General features: G+C 42.4%; 1 protein-coding gene across 3 annotated transcripts in view; it reads left to right on the top strand.

Moving 5' to 3' along the window:
• The window catches only part of LOC134302782 (integrin beta-1-like), a 33,275-nt gene that overhangs the window by 8,194 nt on the left and 587 nt on the right, over nucleotides 1-24,494 (top strand). For 2 of the 3 annotated variants that reach the window (XM_062987989.1, XM_062987987.1), the window contains 16 exons: nucleotides 741-826; nucleotides 2,481-2,703; nucleotides 4,849-5,019; nucleotides 5,935-6,173; nucleotides 7,680-7,835; nucleotides 7,932-8,027; nucleotides 8,686-8,775; nucleotides 9,282-9,422; nucleotides 10,148-10,350; nucleotides 11,081-11,319; nucleotides 15,149-15,371; nucleotides 15,452-15,681; nucleotides 16,167-16,333; nucleotides 21,100-21,144; nucleotides 21,356-21,427; nucleotides 22,457-23,673. In XM_062987989.1, the coding sequence (XP_062844059.1) occupies nucleotides 741-826; nucleotides 2,481-2,703; nucleotides 4,849-5,019; nucleotides 5,935-6,173; nucleotides 7,680-7,835; nucleotides 7,932-8,027; nucleotides 8,686-8,775; nucleotides 9,282-9,422; nucleotides 10,148-10,350; nucleotides 11,081-11,319; nucleotides 15,149-15,371; nucleotides 15,452-15,681; nucleotides 16,167-16,333; nucleotides 21,100-21,144; nucleotides 21,356-21,427; nucleotides 22,457-22,471 (2,396 nt within the window). In that variant the 3' untranslated portion in view covers nucleotides 22,472-23,673. Of the gene's footprint in view, nucleotides 1-740; nucleotides 827-2,480; nucleotides 2,704-4,848; nucleotides 5,020-5,934; nucleotides 6,174-7,679; nucleotides 7,836-7,931; nucleotides 8,028-8,685; nucleotides 8,776-9,281; nucleotides 9,423-10,147; nucleotides 10,351-11,080; nucleotides 11,320-15,148; nucleotides 15,372-15,451; nucleotides 15,682-16,166; nucleotides 16,334-21,099; nucleotides 21,145-21,355; nucleotides 21,428-22,456; nucleotides 23,674-24,494 lie in introns of those variants that run through there. The other variant, XR_010007581.1, reaches the window with a different exon arrangement.

Genomic DNA, 24,494 nt, shown 5'->3' with positions numbered 1-24,494 from the left:
AACAACAACTTCTACATCTCTTCATGGACAGAGGTCCGAAGCTTTGAAATAATTTTAATGCCCTTGGCTGGTGTTATAGCCTTTATCGACCCCTTCTGCTTCAAAATCATACATATCGTAGAAGTACTACGATCGTACTGCCTCGCCAAGTCCACAACACGCACACCTCGCTCATGTTTTTCAATGATTTCGTGCTTTATATCCAAGGATATCATCCTTTTCTTCTTCTCAGCACTGATCTTGACACTCACTTTCTCAGGACCCATGGTTAAAACTAAGAAATTTTCCAAAATAAATAAAATGCGATATGACAGAGATGCTTGCACAGCAAGATAACTACATGAACTGAACGCTCGCTGGGCTACCTAGTGGCGGGTGGCGTAAGCTCGCTCGCTCGTAACTCGGAGCAAAAAATCGACCAAGCGACGGCTCGTATCTCGGAAAATTCGTAAGTTGGGTCACTCGTAAGTCAAGGTTCCACTGTATCTTGTAAACTGATAAATCTTGTGTAACGAGTAACCACCGTTCCTGTCATGAATGTAATCAAAGTGTAAAACATGACGTTAAAATCCCAATAAACAATCATATTAATGTTTTTGTTTATCTCCTTTTGTTAAAAATGTCATTATTGTTTAACAATCTAAAATGCTTTTGCTTTTTTTCCCCTTATTTTTATCTATATTCTTATATGAGGTGGTAAATATTAAAGATGTGTGTGTCCTTTTTTCCCCCTTCTATAGATGGTAATGAGTGTGCTAAGGCATCAGCTCAGTCCTGTAGGGAGTGTATTCAGGTTGGAGAAAAGTGTGGCTGGTGTACTGACGAGGTAAGTCTCCATCGTCTAGCCTGTGTTTGTGTACATATAAATAACCCACAGGGGTGCATTGAGAAGTATTTTCTAACTCCTCCTGCTAACATACAAATCTTAGTCGAACTCCTGCACCTATTGCCCTGCCCGGACACTTAGGTGCTATGGTACATGGCATTAATCTGTCCCTAAATGTACTACGTGAAAGAACAAAAATGTTAATTTATACATAACAAAAGGTGCATGGTTTGCAATGACTCCCAGATTCTGTGATGACTTCCAGATCCTGTCTTTAAACAGTTGCCATACATAACAAAAGACTGTCGCCCGCTGTGTTCAAACAGTTCCTACTTCCTACCTAAGAAACATCTGTCAATGTGTGAACTTTCCCACTCGGCCATAAGGGCATTGTCACCATGTATATAAGAGAGACTGTTCCTTTGTTTTGGATCGCACTGCTGAGGTTTCTATGAGAGACTTTGCCAGTCTGATCCTTCTCTGCAGATAAGAATAAACCTCTTTTCTGCTTACACCCTAGCTTAACGTCGGGTCAGTGTGTCAAATTCTGTGAGAGTCGAACACACAGTATCTCAGCTTTCTGTCACAGCTTTGTTTCTTTTCTTATTCATGTGCTTATGAGCATCTATTTATACACCGATCAACCATAACATTAAAACCACCTCCTTGTTTCTAAACTCAGTGTCTTATCAGCTCTACTTACCATATAGAAGCACTTTGTAGTTCTACAATTACTGACTGTAGTCCATCTGTTTCTCTGCATGCTTTGTTAGCCCCCTTTCATGCTGTTCTTCAATGGTCAGGACCACGACAGAGCAGGTATTATTTGGGTGGTGGATCATTCTCAGCACTGCAGTGACACTGACATGGTGCTGGTGTGTTAGTGTGTGTTGTGCTGGTATGAGTGGATCAGACACAGCAGTGCTGCTGGAGTTTTTAAATACTGTGTCCACTCACTGTCTACTCTAATAGACACTCCTACCTAGTTGGTCCACCTTGTAGATGTAAAGTCTGAGACGATCGCTCATCTATTGCTGCTGTTTGAGTTGGTCATCTTCTAGACCTTCATCAGAGTTCATAGGATGCTGCCCACGGGGTGCTGTTGGCTGGATATTTTAGTTTGGTGCACTATTCTCAGTCCAGCAGTGACAGTGAGGCGTTTAAAAACTCCATCAGCGCTGCTGTGTCTGATCCACTCATACCAGCACAACACACACTAACACACCACCACCATGTCAGTGTCACTGCAGTGCGGAGAATGATGTCACCTTTAAACTTGGCTTGGGTGACTCAGTGGGTAGCACTGTCCCGTTACAGCAAGAAGGTTGTGGGTTTGATACCCACATTCCCCGTGTCTGTGTGGGTTTCCTCCGGGAGCTCCGGTTTCCTCAGACAGTCCAAAGACTGTAAAAGTGAGGTTAATTGGAGATACTAAATCATCCATGACTGTTTGACGTTAAACTTGAACTGATGAATCTTGTGTAACCAGTAATAATTCATGTCATGAATATAACCAAAGTGCCTAAAGCATGACGTTAAAATCCTAATAAATAAATTAGGCTTGACTTGAGGCTAAATGTAACATGAAGACACAGACCTAACACACTTGTTTTGCACTAACCGAGTATTTTTTTTTGTCTGCTTGTGTCCGCAGGCCTTTTTGAAGGAGGGCGAAACCAAGTCCACACGCTGCGATGAGATCGAGGCTCTGGCCAAGAAAGGCTGTCCTGCAAATAAGGTTGAAAACCCCAGAGGGATGGTCACAATAGATCAGAACAAACCTGTGACGAACCGCAAGAAAGACGTGGCCGAGAAGCTCAAAGCTGACCAGATTACTCAGGTTCAGCCCCAGAAGCTCAAGCTCAAGCTCAGATCAGGTATGTTTGTGTTATGTTCTGTTGTTAACTATTACTGCAATGATCACCTCTGTTGTAACACCGGTCAGAGGAGAAGGACAAGTTACCAAAAGTTTGTGGACATCCTGATACTTTACCTAACAACTTGTGACCTGCAATGACCTGTGCCAGCCCACTACCACTGGGATGCAGGGTTTAAATCCCCAGTGGTGCTATGATTGGCTATGTCTATGGGGTTGGGGGTGTTCAAGGCCTTGAGATGGATTAGCATCCTGTCCTGTATAAAATCAATTCTATAAATGCTTCCAATTTGGTGTCAAGAGTTTAGGGAAGGCAGCTTCCTAATTTAGCATGTCTGTGCCCCTATTTACAAAACAAAACAAACCCAATAAAGACATAGTTTGTTAAGTTCGGTAGGACATGCACAGCCCTCACCCCAACCTTACTGAATACCTTGAGGCCTGATCTTAGTAATGCTCAGACAGCTACCACTAGAATCTAGGGCCGAAATCCCCAGATTGGCTATGTCTGTGGGGTTGGGGGGGTGTTCAAAACCTCAAGAGATATTAGCATCCTGTTTGAGGTGTGTTAATGAATTGCGCCCAGTGATTCCAGGGAAGCCAGACCCACCATAACCCTGACCACGATATCAAGAGTTTGGGCAAGGCAGCTTCTTGGTTCTGCATGTTTGTGCCTGTTTACAAAACAAAGCCAATAAACACACAGGGTCTGTCCAAAAACCTAGTGATCTCTCTACATAGACACATTTTACATCATCCCATGCTTCAGAGAATAAGGCATATCTCAATTCTTAGATTCCTTAAAATGCTTTAAGGTGCTTTATTTTGAAGCTATAATCTGACTGAATAACAAGGGAGCATCTGATGCTTTATTAGCGGTGAAGGCAATCCCAGCATTCAGTGTGGCACAGCTTTTCTCGGTACAAGGAGGAAGATGTTAGCTGGCATGCTAGCGAGTTGTGCCACCTCAGCCCAATGGTTTGAATACTAAGTTGTGCATCTAAATAACCTGCCCTATAAGTTCGATGTCTTATTAGAATCCTCTCTACTTAGGCAGCTGCCTAGATACGCAGCAAGGCAGCTTACTAGTTTGTTAAGGTTGGTGGTGCAGAACTTAAGTGGCCTGCACAGCCCTGATCCCTACCTCTCTGAACACCTTAAGGGTTGGAAATGTGGTTCATCCATTGCAACCCAGGTCTGATCTCTAATTGTTAGACAGTCCGAAATCTTAAGGAAAACCCTGTCTAAAGAGTAAACCAATGTCCATGGTTTTAAAGATGGGATGTCCAAAATGTGGCAATACAATATAATTATTGCCCCACACTGTCTGTATTTTGGACAAATTATTTTGATTTCCTCTCCAAGGTAATTGGTTTAAATATTGTCCCAGATGCTTCTCTCGCCATATTTGGATTTTCCCCGAACCTCCCTCATATGTCAACCATGCAGTCTGGGGTGCTGGCTTTTACTTCCCTGATGGCGAGACGATGCGTTCTTCGTTTGTGGAAATCTTCCAAATCTCCTTTAATTTCAATTTGGCTTTCGGATGTGTTGCAGGCCTTGAGAATGGAAAAAATCTTGGCAACTTCTAATGGTCGCACCACCCTCTTTTATGACAAATGGTGCCCTTTTCTTACACATATTGCATCTTTATCTTCATTATTGATAGACTGAGTACCCCCCCGCCTCCACTTCCCCATCCCCCCCCCCCTTTTTTTTTTTTTTTTTTTTTTTTTTTTTTTTATTCATAATTTATCTTATCTATTTATTTATTTTATATTTTCATTTATTATCTATTTATTTATTTATTCTCTTTTAAAAATATTATTTGTTTTATTTATTTACGTATTTTTTAATTTATTATTATTTTTATTTGTTTTATTTTGTTTGTAGGTTTGTTTGTTTATTTATGGGAATAAGTTTTCTTTGGAAATGTTCTAATGTTAAAATGGAGACCCACAATTGTATGGTGTTGGGTTTGTTTGTTTTTCTTGCAAATTGACAATGTTCTTTCATTTACTTTATTTAGGATCTCCTCTACTTTGTGTCTTTCACTTGTTTGTGGATATGTCTCTGACAAAATTGAAATAAAAAAAATTATAAAAAAAAAAAAAAAAATACAGTATAATTATTGGTTTCGTTTCAGGCGAGCCTCAGAAGTTTAACTTGAAGTTCAAGAGAGCTAGGGATTACCCCATTGACCTGTACTACCTGATGGACCTCAGCATTTCCATGAACAATGATTTGGAGGACATGAAGAATTTGGGAACGGACCTGATACGCGAGATGCAGAGCGTCACATCTGACTTCAGGATAGGTAGGTGTTCCAAAATGTTAAGACTCAAACACCAAGGTCTGACTAATTGGCACTTTGATACAGGTATGTGGGATATAAGGCATACCAACTGCATCAGCAAAGTACAAGAAAGCTGCAAAACACGCTAGCACACCAGAGCTGACATCTCGAACATATCAGTTTGAATCTCAGCTTTGCTTAAGGCAGGCCGGGTGCCTATCCAAACAACGATTGGCTTGTTGTTCAGGGAGGGTGTTGGAGGGGATTCCTTATAACTGATGCAATTACGACCAATTTGGCATCTCTCAACACAGACACAGCAGTGCTGCTGGAGTTTTGAAATACCTCACTGTCACTGCTGGACAGAGAATAGTCCACCAACCAAAAATATAACCAGCCAACAGCGTCCTGTGACCACTGATGAAGGTCTAGAAGATGAACAACTCAAACAGCAGCAATAGATGAGCGACCGTCTCTGACTTTACATCTACAAGGTGGATCAACTAGGTAGGAGTGTCTAATACAGTGGACAGTAAGTGGACACGGTATTTAAAAACTCCAGCAGCGCTGCTGTGTCTGATCCACTCATACCAGCACAACACACACTAACACACCTCCACCATGTCAGTGTAACTGCAGGGCTGAGAATGATCCACCACCTAAATAATACCTGCTCTGTGGTGGTCCTGTGGGAGTCCTGACCATTGAAGAACAGCATGAAAGCAGGCTAAAAAGTATGTAGAGAAACAGATGGACTACAGTCAGTAATTGTAGAACTACAAAGTGCTTCTATATGGTAAGTGGAGCTGATAAATTGGACAGTGAGTGTAGAAACAAGGAGGTGGTTTTTATGTTATGGCTGATCAGTGTATAACTTGGTGTTTTGTTTGGCCTCATTCTGACTGTTCTGACTTGTCTTGGTTTGACTTTTCTCAGGCTTCGGATCCTTCATGGATAAAACGGTGATGCCCTACATCAGTACAACCCCAGCCAAGCTGCTGAACCCCTGCAACGCCGATCAGAACTGCACCAGCCCGTTCAGCTACAAGAACATTCTGAGTTTGACCGACGACAGCAAACAGTTCAACACTCTGGTCAGCCAGCAGCTCGTCTCTGGAAACCTGGACTCACCAGAGGGAGGCTTCGATGCCATCATGCAAGTTGCTGTGTGTGGGGTAAGTGGGTTTGAAAAAAGCTACGCAGATGATGCTAATGCTCACGCTTTGTTGGTCAAATTCTGACCTGATGGTGTAGTGACTGTTCTTGTCATTGGCATAGACGGTTTCATCCCGGGGTTTCAAACATGGTCTCCACTACAGCTCTATGTAGAGATTTTTTAATAGAAATGGCATTCAGCTAGCCAACCACTGCTGAGATCTGGGTTTGAATCCCAGTGGGCGCCTGCAGAGACACGATTGGCTATGTCTCTTAGGGGTAAATGGTTGGCCAAAACCTTAAGATGGATTGGTGGAGGGAATGTCAAGTAACCAAAGCCTTGCATCAAATTTGTGCATGCCTTGTGTTCAAGGGTGTCTTCATCCCTTGCGCCCAAAGATTCTGGAAGGAACCGGACACACCACGACCCTGTAAATAAAAACAGGAGTTTGAGTCTTTACCTTGTGTAGTTATGTGCAGTTGTACCAGAAAACTCATGAACCAAAAGAACTGAGCTCACTAGGGGGCCTATTAACATACATCAGATCTTTTGCAATGTCATGTAAATCTATTTTAAACTACCTGTAGCCTAAATATTTGATTCCTCCACCTACAAACGATTCTGATTCAATTGCTGATGCAGATCTCGTTTAATTAGATCCAGGTGAGGACGCACCCATCATTGGTGATACAAGCTTTGCAAGCACCAGCAGTAAACCTGCTACATCAACCAAAATCAGAAAATACCAAGATATACTATATTGCCAAAAGTATTCGCTCGTCTGCCTTCACCCGCATATGAGGTCAGACACTGATGTTGGATGTGAAGGCCTGGCTCGCAGTCTCCGCTCTAACTCATTCCAAAGGTGTTCTAACGGGTTGAGGTCAGGACTCTGTGCGTGCCAGTCAAGTTCTTCCACACCAAACTCGCTCATCCATGTCTTTATGGACCTTGCTTTGTGCACTGGTGCGCAGTCATGTTGGAACAGGAAGGGGCCATCCCCAAACTGTTCCCACAAAGTTGGAGCATGAAATTGTCCAAAATCTCTTGGTATGCTGAAGCATTAAGAGTTCCTTTCACTGGAACTAAGGGGCCGAGCCCAACTCCTGAAACACAACCCCACACCATAATCCCCCCTCCACCAAACTTTACACTTGGCACAATACAGTCAGACAAGTACCGTTCTCCTGGCAACTGCCCAACCCAGACTCGTTTATTGGATGTTTGGTTGGGTTTGGGTTTGGGCAAGGTGCAGGGCAGGAATATACCCCTAAAATGATTGGGAATTAAATACGACGTGTTCTTTCTGGTGGCAATTAAAATGGTTCGACATATGGATCAGTGGTTCAACTGGCAGATGTAGGTCATACACATTAGAATGAGGGTGCTCTCAGGTGCTAGCCCATTACTACTACAAAAACCCAAGTTTGAACCTGGTCAGGCCTTTGATGAACAGTATGGGGTGTGTGATGAAGGGAAGAAACATATTTTGAGGAAGCACCATTGTTTTGTTTTGTTTTTTCAGGACCAGATTGGTTGGAGGAACGTCACCCGCCTGCTGGTGTTTTCCACCAACGCCGGCTTCCACTCCGCCGGAGACAGCAAACTGGGAGGCATCGTGCTTCCAAACGACGGCCGATGCCACCTTAAGGACAACATGTACACCATGAGCCATTACTATGTAAGTGCGGTGATCCAGACCCAAGGCATCCACACACCCTTTATCTCTCTCTCACACACACAATCATATGCTTATGCTATGTCTATGTCGTTGTAGGACTACCCCTCCATAGCTCACCTTGGGCAGAAATTGAGTGACAACAACATTCAGACCATTTTTGCCGTGACTGAAGAGTGCCAGCCTGTCTATAAGGTAACTTTTAAATGCATGTGTGATTTACTTTGGTTTAAGCAAATATCTAAAAATGTCATTAGATATCTGAAAACAATCTTAGAACAGGACAGAAGCTTTCAGGAATCAATAATGAGACCAAGGATTAAGGTTCTATATGGATATAATTTATTAACAAACAACCATTAGCAAGCAAAATACTATAACTGGCCATTTAGCACATAAGTGACCATAATAATACTGAGCAAGGCAGCATATAGCAAAAAGTATAATAAAAAGAACGGCCTCACCAATCAGCTCTTCAAATCATCATCCTGCCACCTCTTGGACTTGGAAGCCCTTGCAGTCTTGGCAGGAGCTCAGCAGATCAGAAATAAATCCTGGCAGCACGTCTGCTCCACAGGTGAACATCAGCCCAGTCGAGGAGCGACCCTGCTTTTATACTAAACTGATCTATGTCTGCTCCAGCAGAACAGTTGCGCAAGTTTTATAAGTAATATCTGTGTCAATATGTGAAAACACAAAGGCGACTGAAATTGCAGTCACATTTTTAAATACTGTCAAAAGGAACAGATTGCATTTCCAATACAATGTGTTAAATAGAAGTGAACTAATGACCAGAGAAATCAAGGCGTGTCAGCAAACCGGTCAAATCTGTTTGGTTGTTTTGTGTGTGTAGAAACTTAAAAATCTCATCCCGAAGTCTACTGTGGAAACGCTGTCTGCAAACTCCAGCAACGTGATCAAGCTCATTATCGATGCCTATAAAGTAAGTATACCTGCTACTAAAAATAAGCCGAAAAAATGGGTCACAGAGAAAAATTATAATAATTAAATAAAGCAATCCCCAACCTTTTTTGCACCATGGACCGGTTTCACATAAGATATAATTTCATGGATCGGCAGGTGCGGGGGATTTAAAATAGAATAACACTAGGATAAATTAGCTTTTTTTGCTGCAATGAGATGCTGCTCCCACCTAGTGGTGATTGGGGACAATAACACCCAAAGAGTATTGGGAATTCTTTCTAGGCAGCCCGGTAATAAATCACCAGTGGTTGGGGACCACTGATTGAAAGCACAACTATAATAATCTATACTGCTGTTTGCTTCCAACATTGCAATCAATCGGAACACCAACCCAGAACCAGGCCTTATGGCCCAACATAAGTGGACGTCAATCCATGCATTTAAGTCCTAATTGAGAAGGCTGTTCAGCAAAGGGGGGAAAACATCGTCATGGAAACGGTACTAAATGTCTGTGCACCTTTTTAGTCTCTGTCCTCCGAGGTGATTTTGGAGCACAGCAAGCCGCCTGAAGGAGTGACTATCTCATACGTGTCCCACTGCAAGAACGGGATCAGCGAGACCGAAGAAAAGAGGCGAAAGTGCTCAAACATCTCCATCGGCGATGAGGTAAAAACAAACAAACACAGAAGTACAAAAGCTGTACAGACATATGACAAATTAAAAGAAAAAAATGAAAATAATGTTACAATGCAAGCAATTGAGGGTTAAGGGCCATACTCAGGGCCCAACAGTGGCAACTTGGTAGTGGTGGGGCTTGAGCTATGGGCTATCAACCGGATGATTGGCGGTTCAAATCCAGGCTCTGCTATGCAGCCACTGTTGGGTCCTTGAGCAAGGCCCTTAACCCTCTCTGCTCCAGGGGCGCCGTACGATAGCTGACCCTGCGCTCTGATCCCAGCTTCCAAACAAGCTAGGATATGCGAAGAAAGAATGTGTATATGTATATATGACAAATAAAGTATAGCTGCTTCTTCTTCTTCTGATTACTAATCCAGTACCTAAACCACTGCCCTATTCAGTGACCTAAATTCTGATTCAGCTATGGTTAAGAAAGGTTTGTGGTAACATATGCTAGCCCATCAGTGCTGAGATTTCAAGCTTTTTAGCCGGCCAGGCGTTTACCCAGACACAGCATTGGCTGTTTGTCTGTAAGGGGCGGGACAATGACTGACCCGGTTTTCCTCATAACTTTTGCAATTACAACCTCTGCTGGCTGATCGATGGCGCCTACTCAATGACAAGGGTACTGATATTTTCAACCATGTCTGTAGGTATTGGATTTCTTTTGTGTTTTAGACATTTGACATTGCATAATCCCTCTTTTCATTCAGGTGACCTTCGACATATCCATCACGGCCAAAGGCTGTCTGTCTCAGGGCAATCCGGAGACGATAAAGATCAAACCCCTGGGCTTGAACGAGGAGGTGGTGATCGAGCTAAGCTTCATCTGTGAGTGCGAATGTCAGCAAGGCGGCATCCCCAGCAGTGCAGATTGTCACTTCGGTAACGGAACCCTTGAGTGTGGAGCATGCAGGTAAGCGAGGAAGCGCTTTGATTAGCTTTTTAATGGTCTGGTTGAGCTTACTTTGAGCTCCGGTTTCCTCCAACAGTCCGAAAACGCGCAAGTGAGGTAAATTGTAGATACAAAATTGTCCATAGCTGTGTTTGACATTAAACTTGTGAACTGATGAATCTTGTGTAGCCAGTGTGTAAAACATAATGGTAAAATCCTAATAAAATAAAGCACAGCTCTATTGACAATGGGTCTGGATTGCAGTTTAGACAGCTGGCTGCTTCCAACATATGGCAACAGTCTGGAATCAATTGGAATACCAAGCCAGAGCCAGGCCTTATGGCCCAGCATTAGTGGATGTAAATCCTTGCATTTATGTCCTAATTAAGAGGGCCGTTCAGCAAATAGGGAGATGTTACAATCCTAATAAATACATAAATAATCAGCTATCAAGTTGTAATGTGAAGTGTGCAAGATTTGCAAGACTTGAGCCCCCAAATTCTGTAAAGACACCAAACCAATCTGTATTCATGTGCAAGAATTGAGAGATCCAATCAAGACTGACTACACTACTAATAATGGAAGTACTCATTTTCCCAGCCACAAAGGATTCCTGGCACCACACGTCACCATTGTTTGTCTGATCACGTATATTCGTATAGTATAATCTTATAATTACATTGTTTGTTTGATGAGGCCACTCTGACCCATTTTGCTTAACATAGAACAATGCTGTCCTTTCCTCTCTCAGGTGTAACGAGGGCCGGATCGGAAGGGTCTGCGAGTGCAGCAAAGACGACGTCAGGGCAGAGGATCTGAACGCCAACTGCCGCTTGGGAAACGGCACGGACATATGCAGCAACAACGGAGACTGCATCTGCGGGGACTGCGAGTGCAAAAAGAGAGACAACCCGGAGGAGCGCTACGACGGGAAGTACTGCCAGTGCGACAACTTCAACTGCGACCGATCCTACAATAAACTCTGCGGAGGTGAGACTGCACAGATCTGTCTGTATTCCTGTGCATGATTTGTTAGCCCCCTTTCATGCTGTTCTTCAATGGTCAGGACCCCAACAGGACCACCACAGAGCAGGTATTACTTAGGTGGTGGATCATTCTCAGCACTGCAGTGACACTGACATGGTGGTGGTGTGTTAGTGTGTGTTGTGCTGGTATGAGTGGATCAGACACAGCAGCGCTGCTGGAGTTTTTAAATACTGTGTCCACTCACTGTCCACTCTATTAGGCACTCCTAGACAAGTCAGAGACGATAGTTCATCTATTCTGTTGATGCATGCTCAATAATCCAGGTACACAAATCCACAAAGTTGAATCAGTTCATCTGGACACAAGTTTGTTGTAGAGATACGTTTCGTCACTCAATCCGAATGACTTCTTCAGTCTGAGCTGGTAGTGGATCCCCCAACCTTATATGCAGCTGATTTGCATAACGACCGATCACCACCCATTGCATTAAGGGGGCCTGAGAGTACATCTCTCACCATCTTACAATGCCGTAATAGGAGCTATACCCCAATCATATGTGAAAGACACACATGACCATTGTAATTAATGGTCATTGTGATTTGCATATGGACCTGATCACCAGTTCCATTGTTATGCAATGGGCGGTGATCGGTCGTTATGCAAATCGGGGTATCCACCACCAGCTCAGACTGAAGAAGTCATTCGGATTGAGTGACGAAACGAATCTCTACAACAAACTTGTGTCCAGATGAACTGATTCAACTTTGTGGATTTGTGTACCTGGATTATTGAGCATGCATCAACAGATTCTGACTCACTTCGGTAAGGATTGCCTCAAACTCATACGAGAGTATGAGAAAACGGCACCTAACATCAGATGCAGACAGAGCATGATCACACCTAAGAGCCTGCAACTCAGATCTTCTGTCAAGGGTCACCAAGCTAGCAAGATCATTCAGAAGGCACAGAACCAGCTACTGAATGAACGGGTGAGACAAACTAACTTCACAATCGATGTCTTGAAAACTAGAGAGGAGCAGATCGTACAAAGACTTACATCACGTCTATATGAGCCCACTCTCTAATAGGTGATTAACTTCACGCAGAAGGCTTGTCTAGGACAACATGAAAAGTCAAAAACCAGGCAGCGAAAAAAGTTTGACTTGCTTGCTGCAGGACAGAAACACCAACAGACCATGGATGGTCGAAAGAGGAATGAAGGGCAAACACACACTGGTGATGTGGACAAGTGGGTGAAGAACTTGTGGGACAAACAATTCACACAAGCGGAGAAAGACATCTTGGCTAAGGGGTTGAATTTCGCTGTTACATCGAAGCAAGTCCCACTAGTGGAACTGATCACAGCCACAGAATCAGCAATCCGCAACAACAACATCTCCGATCTGGAAGCGGAACAGTTGCGGATGAAAGTGTCAGCTTGCCTTAGTAATGCAAAGCCACCGCCATCCAACATCAGCAGAGACGAGAGGTATGCACTTACTACACTTAGTAAGGACAATAACATCATCATACTTCCTGCTGACAAGGGTAGATGTACTGTTCTGTTAAACCAGATAGACTATCATGAGAAAGTGATGTTGTTACTTAGTGACACTAACACTTATGAGCTGCTAAAACGAGATCCAGGTAGTAGCTACAAGAAAAAGGTGATAGATTGTCTGAAAGTTTTAGAACAGAACAATGCTATTGACAGGGCTTTGTACTACAAATTATATCCGGGGAAGGCTACACCTAGTATGTATGGGTTACCGAAGATACACAAACAGGATGTACCTTTACGACTAGGGCTGAAACGATTCCTCGAGTTACTCGAGTAATTCGATTACTAAAAATGATCGATTCAAATTTTTCGCATCAAGGAATCATTTATTCCATACACCGATACATAGCTCACAGTGTTCCGCACGGACTTTCACTTTCACAACGCGTTCACACTGTGTGCAGGTGACGTGAGGAAGCTGAGGGCTGCATCCCAAATCTCACACTTCAACAGTACTTAACAGGACTAAATCCGGGTACTTTTCACCTATTTGTACACGCTCGCCGCTCCTGTGTACTGTTCAGTATGAAAGTAGCGATTTGAAACGGAGCCAAGATTTGATAGCGCGGACTGCAAAATGAAGAGAGAGAGAGAGAATATACCGGGGCGAGCAGAGAGGAACAGAGAAAATGACTGAAAGTTTGAGATCATTTTAAACTAGAAAAAACTCAGAACACGTGAGCTGTAGCTGAAACTTTTAGTTCTGAAAGTTGCACAAATTAGAGGCTATGTTTATGTTTTATTGTTTATTATATATATATATATATATATATATATATATATATATATATATATATATATATATATATATATATATATATATATATATATATATATATATATATATATATTTAAGCAATAGAACACGAGAGGGAGTGTGTTATCGCGAATAACATCACGGCTGTGATTCGGTCGCAGGCACGAGCCGAAGGCGAGTGCCATAGATCATCACAGCCGTGATGTTATTCGCAATAACACACTCCCTCTCGTGTTCTATTGCTTTTATACAACAGTTTTTACAAAATAAAGAAAGAAAATAAATCAAAGAAGCCCTGAATTTCATAATAAATATGCTTTAATATTGACAATACCTTCCGCCAAAAAGTAGTTCCACAACGAATATAAAGTTTAACACTACAAAGCAGACATCCCAAGTTGCAAAAACTCATTCAGGGAGGTAAGAACAAGAAGAAGAAAAAGTCAAGAACCTCCGAAGAGAAACAAAAAGAAATAAAAAACATCTTGCACACACCAAAGGATTATGGGTGAGAACAGTACTTTTAGGAGCTGCTAACTGGGCTATTAAGCTAACTGTTTACGTTATAAACACATTAATGTTCCCTACATACGCTTCTCAACCAATCAGATTGTAAGGTCGGAACTACCTGTTGTATAAATTACAAAAACAATCGATAGTTGCAGCCCTATTTACGACCCATTGTTTGTATGATTAACTCTGTGACTTATAACATTTCTAAGTTTCTAGCATCGATTCTCAACCCGTTGGTAGGTAGCATGGAACACCACATTCAGAACACCATGGATTTCACCTATTTCACCATGGAGTCTCACCTATTGTTGTAAACCTGTACATGGAGGAAGTGGAAAAGAAGGCACTAAGGTCCTACTCACCGAGTCATTGGTTCAGATATGTGGACGACACTGGGTTAAAATAAAATCAGAGGAAGTACCAAATTTCACGGACCACATCAACTCGGTGGACAAACACATCAAGTTCACAAGGGAGGATGCAAGCAACAACAGTTTAGCCTTCTTAGACTGTGAAATTGCTATTCAAGATGGGGGGCGTTTGAAAGTAAATGTGTACCGCAAACCAACACACATGGACCAGTACTTAATGTTTGACTCCCTTCATCCATTGGAGCACAAACTAGGAGTCATCAGGACGCTGCACCATCGGGCGAACAGCATCAGTACATCTCTCACCATCTTACAACGCCATAATAGGAGCTATACCCCAATCATATGTGAAAGGCACACATGGGCATTGTAATTAATGGTCATTGTGATTTGCATATGGACCTGATCACCGGTTCCATTGTTATGCAACACGGCTGGCCTGTGGTTGAAACTCTTTACATATTCATCCATAGGTCATTACTGCTGGTTTATATTGGTCAGTATTTAGGAGGTGTGTCCACCCTGTTGCTATTTATTGGGATTTCAGTGGGCGGGCGTAACATTTTTGGATAATCAGCAGGATAAAGGTTAATGAAACATGTTACATTTCTCCATTTCTGTTTCTAACAGGTCACGGTCGGTGCGTGTGCAGGGTATGCGAGTGCTATGGGAACTACACCGGCAGCGCATGCGACTGTCCCCTGGACACGCAGCCCTGCATGGCCTCCAATGGGCAGATCTGCAACGGCCGCGGCACTTGTGAGTGCGGCGTGTGCAAATGCACCGATACTAAGTTCCAGGGCCCCACCTGTGAAATGTGCCCTACCTGTCCTGGAGTTTGTACCGAGCACAAGTGAGTGCAGAAATATGAATTAACACTTAACACCATTCTGGATAAAGTGCAGTCTGTTAGTCACCCCGCGCTCTGTGCAGGTCCTGCGTGGAATGCCGCGCCTTCAAAACCGGCGAGTTGAAAGACAAGTGCGAGGAGAAATGCAACTACTTCGAGCTGATTAAGGTGAAAGAAAAGCAGGATCTTCCACAGCCGACCAGCCAGCCCTACCTCACTACCTGCAAAGAGCGGGATGCCAACGACTGCTGGTTCTTCTTCGTTTACACCTCCAAGAACAACAACGTCACTGTTTATGTGGCTGAGACTTTGGGTAAGTAAAGCTGGGGGAGGGGCTGATCAGCATTATTCCCCAACTCTGTGCAGGCGCCATCAATCAGCCAGCAGAGGTCGTAATTGCACCAGTTATGAGGAACCCTGATCTGAACTCCTCATAATTGGCAGTGCTTGCAGCAGACACTGATTGGCTACTGTTTCTGCTAGGGCGGGATGACCAGACTATGTGGGTGAGGTCTTCAAACACTGTGTAAGGACCCTGACTGGCAGATAGAGAGGCACCTGTGCAGAAAGCATGGGTGAAAAAGGGTTCCGCTAAGGGCTGCGCGCAGGTCGGAGAAGGGGTGAGCAGCAATATACCCACCTCGACTGCAATCAGGGATCCCCCAGCAGCGGAAGATAAATTGACTACGCTAAATTGGGAGAAAATGCATAAATAAAAGCATAGCTAGGCTCTCGTGCACAGTATCATGTACGTACCGCCATTGTTACGCTAATGACCTTTAATAAATGTGTTTTCAGAATGCCCCTCCGGCTCTTACATAATCCCCATCGTAGCAGGCTTGGTCGCAGGCATCGTTTTGATCGGCCTGGCCCTGCTTCTCATCTGGAAACTTGTCATGATCATTCATGACCGCCGAGAGTTTGCAAAGTTCGAGAAAGAGAGGAACTATGCCAAGTGGGATACGGTATGTATATTTTTTTACTCATTATGGAACTTAGTTTCTCAGGTCTACCTGGCTCGGTGGGTAGCACTGTCACCTCACAGCAAGAAGGCCCTCGATTGGGTTCCATGTGGGTTTCCTCCGGGATCTCCGGTTCCCTCTCACAGTCCAAAGACATGGTCAGGTACATTGGAGATGTAACAATTGGCCGTAGGTGTGTGTGTGTGTTAAGGTGTGAATGTATGTGTGTCTGCCCTGGGAGGACTGATGCCCTGTCCAAGGTGTTTCTCTGTGCCTTGTGCTTAATGAGAGCTGGGATAGGCTTCAGCACCCTCCGCGATCCTGATTAGACTAAGCGAGGAGGGAGTCAGTCAGTTAGTGAGCTTCAGCACCCTCCGCGACCCTGATTAGGCTAAGCGAGGAGGGAGTCAGTGAGTAAGTCAGTCAGTTAGTGAGCTCCAGCACCCTCCTCGACCCTGATTAGACTAAGCGAGGAGGGAGTCAGTGAGTAAGTCAGTCAGTTAGTGAGCTCCAGCACCCTCCTCGACCCTGATTAGACTAAGCGAGGAGGGAGTCAGTGAGTAAGTCAGTCAGTTAGTGAGCTCCAGCACCCTCCATGACCCTGATTCGACTAAGCGAGCAGTGAGTGAGTCACGCAGTACATATAGTACATATACACACCGATCAGCCATAACATTAAAACCACCTCCTTGTTTCTACACTCTGTCCATTTTATCAGCTTCACTTACCATATAGAAGCACATTGTAGTTCTACAATAACTGACTGTAGTCCATGTGTTTCTCTGCATGCTTTGTTAGCCCCCTTTTATGCTGTTCTTCAATGGTCAGGACCACCACAGAGCAGGTATTATTTAGGTGGTGGATCATTCTCAGCACTGCAGTGACACTGACATGGTGGTGGCAGTGTTTCTGCGACACGTACTAATTGCCACCGCTCCATCAGAATATATATAATTACAAAAGCAGAGGGCTTTTATTTTGGAGTGAGGAATACAGGAAGTGGAAAAATTACGCCTACCGCGCTGCTTCTATCTCTACACACCTGACAAGCGAGCGAGAAAGGGGGAGAAATAGAGGAGAGGAAAGAAAGAAAGGTAGATTAAACTATCTTACGTTAAGTTAGATTTTACAAGGTTTTTTAATGGTTTTACAGTTGAAAACATTTAGAATGTTACTTTCGGTTTGGCACATACTGCCTAATGAATGGAGCCTGTTTAGATTCTAAGCTTTAAAACAGTGCTGTCAAGGCTAAAGTGTTCATTTTTAACACGGATTAATCATATGACCAAGTTTGACCCCAACATTTATTTAGTAAATTAAGAGATTTTAATTCAGAAGTCATCAAAACTACACTGAGATAATTATAATAAAGAAAAAAGATTCCTCTATCCAGTTTGTCATGTATACTACACTACACCCATACAAAGAATTACTAGTATTTTAACTTGTAATTTATCACAGAATATTGTTGCAATTAATAAAAGTATTGAATATAAATTTGTGTTGTGTTGATTGTGTTGTTCTTACATTGATTCTTTTATTTTAAATTTAAAGATCCATTTATTAAAAGCTTCAGTCTTAAGAAAGAAAAGTGTGATTAATCACAATAAGTTCTGCAATTAAGTTATTTTTTTTATCCATCCACAGCCACACTTTAAGCTTTTTTCTTTAGGGGAATATGTATATGATTGGGTGTAAACCCTTGTAATCACCAACATTTTGATTTTCTCAGTAAGTGTAACAGATTACAATTACATTTATTTTATATTTATTTAATCACATAACTGTTACATGAAAGCAGTTACTCCCCAACCCTATATATAATATTCAGATGAGTTTGTTAAAATATTTCCCAAAGAAGAGGAAGATGCCTAGTGAGGAAGATACCCAGGTAACATTACTTTATCTAGGGAGGCTAGGGGCTTAAGGTTTTTTGTTAAGTTGTAAAGGGAAAAAAATGCTTTCTGGTTTCTGGTTAAATATGTAAAATTAGTTGTGGCTACTACACTATTTTAAAGTGCTTACTGGTTGCGTGATTATAAATTTGTGATTGTCTAATGAATTGTCTAATGTTACTCATTCTCAAATGTTAACACAATTAGATAGGTAATACAAGTAGACAGGCAGAAATAGTAGAGACAAGTGAAGCAGGAGAGAGGACGGATAGAGAGGAGAGTGGAGAAGGAGAGGGGAGTAGTGAGAAAAAGAACAAGCACAGGTTATCAGGCTGGGACCCTAAATGGTTAGAGAACGCAAGATTCTGCCCATGGCTTTACCACACTGATCATGGTGAGTATTCAGCATTACACCATATCATGCAATTCAGTGTACATCAATGTAATGAACAACGACCAATAATATCAGAATAGAAACAGGCTACAGGGGGACCATCTGGCAGCGTGCATGTTACTGAGCATCAATGGGCCACCTCTGGCAGAGTTTCCTTATGATAGGGCCATGGAGAAAATTAAGTGCTCTAAGCCAGGCTGCAGTCTATGCAACTGAATTCATGAAAATAAATAGTGTGTAAAGTTTACTGTGTAGTGTATGTATTCTTCTTTGCTTTTTAATTAATTTTGCGCTGCACCGGATGGTGGGTGTGTGTTTAGAGGAAACACTGGGTGGTGTGTTAGTGTGTGTTGTGCTGGTATGAGTGGATCAGACACAGCAGCGCTGCTGGGGTTCTTAAATACCGTGTCCACTCACTGTCCACTCTATTAGACACTTCTACCTAGTTGGTCCACCTTGTAGATGTCAAGTCAGAGACAATCGACAGTCCAGCATTGGCAGTGCTGCTGTGTCTGATCCACTCATACCAGCACAACACACACTAACACATCACCACCATGCAGGGTCACTGCAGTGCTGAGAATGAGCCACCACCTAAATAATACCTGCTCTGTGGTGGTCCTGGGAGAGTCCTGACCATTAAAGAACAGCATGAAAGGGGGCTAACAAAGCATGCAGAGAAACAGTTGGACTACAGTCAGTAATTGTAGAACTACAAAGTGCTTCTATATGGTAAGTGGAGCTGATAAAGGCAAGGCAAGTTTATTTGTATAGCACCTTTCATACACAGTGGCAATTCAAAGTGCTTTACATAAGGAAAAATTAAAAGCATTAAAACATTCCTGAGATCTAGAACCTCAGAAAGACTTCTTGCAAACATTTAGTTACAATTAAGACAACATGAAATTCAAACAAGAGAGATAAAAATTAAGAACATGAAAAATTAAAAGAAAATATGGTAAAATATACCCTACAATTGAAGAAATATGAAATTAAAACAAGAGAGATAAGCAACTAAGAACATGAAAACTAAAGGAAAATATAGTAAAATATACCCTACAGTTTAGAGAATATAAAATTAAAACAAGAGACAGTGTGTGTAGAAACAAAATAATGAAATCCAGTAATAAAGAGTCTTTGCTTCAAATCACGCCTTAGAATTTGATAATCATGATTAGTCGAATCGTCTGCGAGTTCTGTGATTCGTAGGTGACACTCATCACGCATGTAGCTGGCCACTGCGAGGGTGTGTGTGGTGTTGTGTTTTTTGTATATTTATTAGTTCGCCAACAGTTTGTTTCTTGACAGTTTTGTTAGTGCTGTTTGGTGCATGAAAATATCCTATTTAGCGTGAAATGAAAAGCTGACCTGCTACTCAGTAATAGATGATGTTCTCACCGATCAGAGGAAGTCAAGACCACACTTGACTGTCAATCTGTGGTCAGTCCGTTATAGCATTTTGGAAGCTCGTTCTGTTATTTGTCTGCTCTGTTATTATTCTGTTTCTATATGCATATGGATGAAAACATTTCAATCAGACCTTTGTTGGCCATTAGATCAGTTTATTACTTGGTAAATGTGTACAGTGCATAGAGCTGAACAAGAAGGTTCTGGAAATATAAACACCTTTACTCTTTGTAATAGAGGATTGTATTATCATATAGAGTGTGCTTTCATAGAAAACTGCATTGTCTGTATTAAAGAAGTCCAATATTGTTTTACACTGGTATACACTTTCCAAAATATGAAATCCCAAAGTGAAACTCACCAATTAGTTACAGATTAGGTTTTAGATTCAGGGGCCTTTATGACTAAAACATTGCAGATTATGAGACTTAATGTCAATGTCATTAATTTATATGAAGTCTGAGACCGTTTTAAAACTGTGGAAATCAGCATGTGTCATGTGAATATACCCTTCTCAAACACAAATGGGGTCCCCAGAAGCGTAGGTCCTGGCTTACCTCAATTAGGAGAAAATATTTAATAAAGGGTCAAAGCAAACTAGGCATATACACTGATCAGCCATAACATTAAAATCACCTCTTTGTTTCTACACTCACTGTCCATTTTATCAGCTCCACTGACCATATAGAAGCACTTCGTAGTTCTACAACTACTGACTGTAGTCCTTCTGTTTCTCTGCATACCTTTTTAGTCTGCTTTCACCCTGTTCTTCAATGGTCAGGACCCCCACAGGACCACCACAGAGCAGGTATTATTTGGGTGGTGGATCATTCTCAGCACTGCAGTGACACTGACGTGGTGGTGTGTTAGTGTGTGTTGTGCTGGTATGAGTGGATCAGACACAGCAGCGCTGCTGGAGTTTTTAAATACCGTGTCCACTCACTGTTCACTCTATTAGACACTGTGGTAACCTGGTAACCTCCAGGCCACTTTGCCGTGTTGAAAGTGAACAAGAACGAAGCAGCAAGTCAGAAGTTTTAACTTTTCCTTCTTCTTTTTTCTTTATTGTATAGAGCATATCAAGCGTACACACCACTTCATGGAGATCTCTCCAAACAGTAAGTCACTCAACTAAAATAGTTATAGCCCCTCCCGTGGACTAAACCAATATTACACCCTGGTGTTTTCAAGGAAAACCAACATATCCTAATCACAAACAAAGCAATAAATAGTTAGCTCTAGTACCGTCTTTACTTACATTAATTAATTCACATGCATGTTAAATATGTTATATCAAAGTTAAGATTTTAACATCCTTTGTTTTTCCAGGTCGACCTGTACCCTCTGTATTCCCCCCGAAGAGAACAGAATGACCCGCGCCGCCATTCCTTCCAGGAACAGGTGAGTGAATGTCTCTTTATATATTATGAAAAAAAAGTTACAGTCCAGTTTAGTTTACCTAGTTGGTCCACCTTGTTGATGTAAAGTCAGAGACGATTGCTCATCTATTGCTGCTGTTTGAGTCGGTCATCTTCTAGACCTTCATCAGTGGTCACAGGACGCTGCCCACAGGGCGCTGTTGGCTGGTTATTTTTGGTTGGTGGACTATTCTCAGTACAGCAGTGACAGTGAGGTGTTTAAAAACTCCATCAGTGCTGCTGTGTCTGATCCACTCATACCAGCACAACACACACTAACACACCACCACCATGTCAGTGTCACTGCAGTGCTGAGAATGACCCACTACCCAAATAATACCTGCTCTGTGGGGGTCCTGACCATTGAAGAACAGCATGAAAGGGGGCTAACAAAGTATGTAGAGAAACAGATGGACTACAGTCAGTAACTGTAGAACTACAAAGTGCTTCTATGTGGAAAGTGGCGCCGATACAATGGACATTGTGTGTGGAAACAAGGAGGTGGTTTTAATGTTATGGCTGATCGGTGTATGTAATAAATTATGAATTATGACCAGTATACTATGTGCAACAAAAATACTTGATGTGAGAAAAGTTTTATTTGCTAGCCAACCACCAATGTGTAGCATCTTTCAGCAGTCAACCAGCCTGGATTGGTGTTCGGTGGGCACAATTGGCCGACCGAAGAATACCAAGGGAAGACAGAAATTCTCATTATCCAAAACTGCCTGCCAGTAAAAACATAACCTTCCTAAGCAGTCCAAGTTTAGCTCTGTTGGGCATCGGGTCCATATTTCAGTGCACCTTGATGTACTAACAAGTCCCAGACCTACTAGACACCTCCTCCCTGTCGTGCTTGTTTGATTGTGCTCCGAGGGGGATTTTTCACCCCGGTTGCACCAGTTTTAACCAGTCGTGCAAAGACAAATATTCAGCGTGCTGTGCGGTTGCCTAATCTACAAACCAGCTTCACATTCGTTGTCTCATTTTTTCTTTCTTGTTTTCTTTTCAGAGTGAGGATCTATAATCTATAATCGCCGTCACTACAGTCGTCAATCCCAAATACGAGGGGAAGTAAAAGACAAGCGTTCAGTCTGAAACACTGTATGCACTGTTTTTAATCATATATTAATATTAATATATTTTTATTGTTGCCGCAGGACTGGCTTTGCTCTATAAAGTGACAGTTGTGCCTTTTTGATAAGAGCCTGTTTTATGTTTTTCAGTTCTGATCCTGAATTTTATTTCATTCATTTATTTTAAGGCCGCTCAGGTGGCGCAGCGGTAAAGTACGCTAGCGCACCAGAGTTGGGGTTTCGAATACATCGTATCGAATCTCAGCTCTGCCTTTCCGACTGGGCTGGGCGGCTGTATGAACAACGATTGGCTGTTGTTCAGGGTTAGAGGGTAAAAAAGTCGGATTGCAGGTCCTCATAACTGGTGCGACTGCGGCCCCTGCTGGCCGACTGATGTCGCCTGCACAGGGCTGAAGAATAATGCTGATAGAGGTGTGGCCCCCCATACACAGTGCCCGTCGGTGTTTGAACTCGACTCGTGTAGGTGAAGGTGAAAAACTAAGGGTCGGATCAGTATAGAGGACGCAATCAGGGTAATTGGACACGACTAGATTAGGGGAGAAAAATTGGGTGGAAAAAAGTGGGAAAATAGAAAGAAAAAAAAGATCAGGACTTGAACGAGAAACAAATCGATTTTTAAGGTGATCAGGTCAAGTCAGAAATCTATGGAGAAATCCAGTCATGAAGAGCCTTGGCTGTCAAAAAAGAAGCAACGATCTATAGAAATAGTATTACAATATTTGCTTGACGATTCAAGTCTCAAACTCAGGTTTCCAAATCCTCTAGATCCCCTCGATCACGAAAGCCAAATATTTACCACTCACTGTGCTAATACGTATGTTGTTTCACTATGCCAAGTCTGTTTCCTAAAGCTTACTCGATTTATAACCAACTTTTCATTTCCTGTTTCGTCGATCACGGTCACTCCCAGAACACGAGTTGTAAGGTGCTGTCGGATTACGCCACTGAAAATTACTGTTAACGGGAACGACTTGTAACTCGTGCTGCCTTTAATAATGCTGTTCATTATACGTCTCACAGACTGCTTTTTAATTTTTTTATTTTGATATTTGATATTTTTTTGCATCGTGCACACGCTCATGATCTTTTGTTTCGAATGTTATTTATTAAAATAAAGAACCAATAAAGAGAATTCTGCACTTTGTTTTGTTCAGGACAGTTAAATTGTAATCATTCACCCTTGAAATGTATTTGTTTCATTAAACAGTTATATTATTTAACTGTTAAGACCAAACCTTTAAAGCATCTCGTAATTCGGTAATTCCAAAAACTAAAGCAACTGAAAAGCCGCTGCCATGACAAAGTTCTACTGGATCCAAAGACGCTGCAGCCTTAAAGGAAATGATCAAGCAGACTTGGCAACAAGATCCAGCAATACCATTACCCACCGTCCAATCTCAGACCAGCCAGAAATTCTGAAAGAGAACGTTTTTCCTGTCAGTTTGGGACCTAAAGCTCAAGCGTCGTTTGCTTACACAGCAGGACAATGACCTGGCTAACACAAGCAACTTCATCTCTGAATAACTCAGAAGGAACAAAGGTTTTAAAAGGGGTTTGGAGTGGCAGAGTCAAAGTCCTGACTTGAATTTCATTAAGATGCTGCGGCAAAGCTTAAAACGGGCAGTTAGCTCTCAAAAACTATCCAATGTTATCAGCAACAAGTCCAAAAGCCAGGGTCTGTCATGGTATGGAGCTGTGTCAGTGCCCTTGGCAAAGGTCATTAACACTTCTGTGATGCAGCATTAATGCAGAAAAGTACATTGAGATCTTAGAGCAACATGTGCTGCCTTCAAGACGTCGTCTTTTCCAGGGACGTCCATGCATTTCTCAACCACATGCTGCACACATTACAAAGGCATGGCTGCGGAAGAAAAGGGTACGGGTACTGGACTGGCCTGCCTGCAGTCTTGATCTGTCCCCAATGGAGAACAACAACGACGCTGTACTGTTGCA

This window comes from Trichomycterus rosablanca, chromosome 25 (assembly GCF_030014385.1).
Source record: "Trichomycterus rosablanca isolate fTriRos1 chromosome 25, fTriRos1.hap1, whole genome shotgun sequence".
Classification (NCBI taxonomy): Eukaryota; Metazoa; Chordata; class Actinopteri; order Siluriformes; family Trichomycteridae; genus Trichomycterus; species Trichomycterus rosablanca.
Note: the sequence above shows the minus strand (reverse complement) of the source record. Positions and strands in the feature narration are given on the sequence as shown.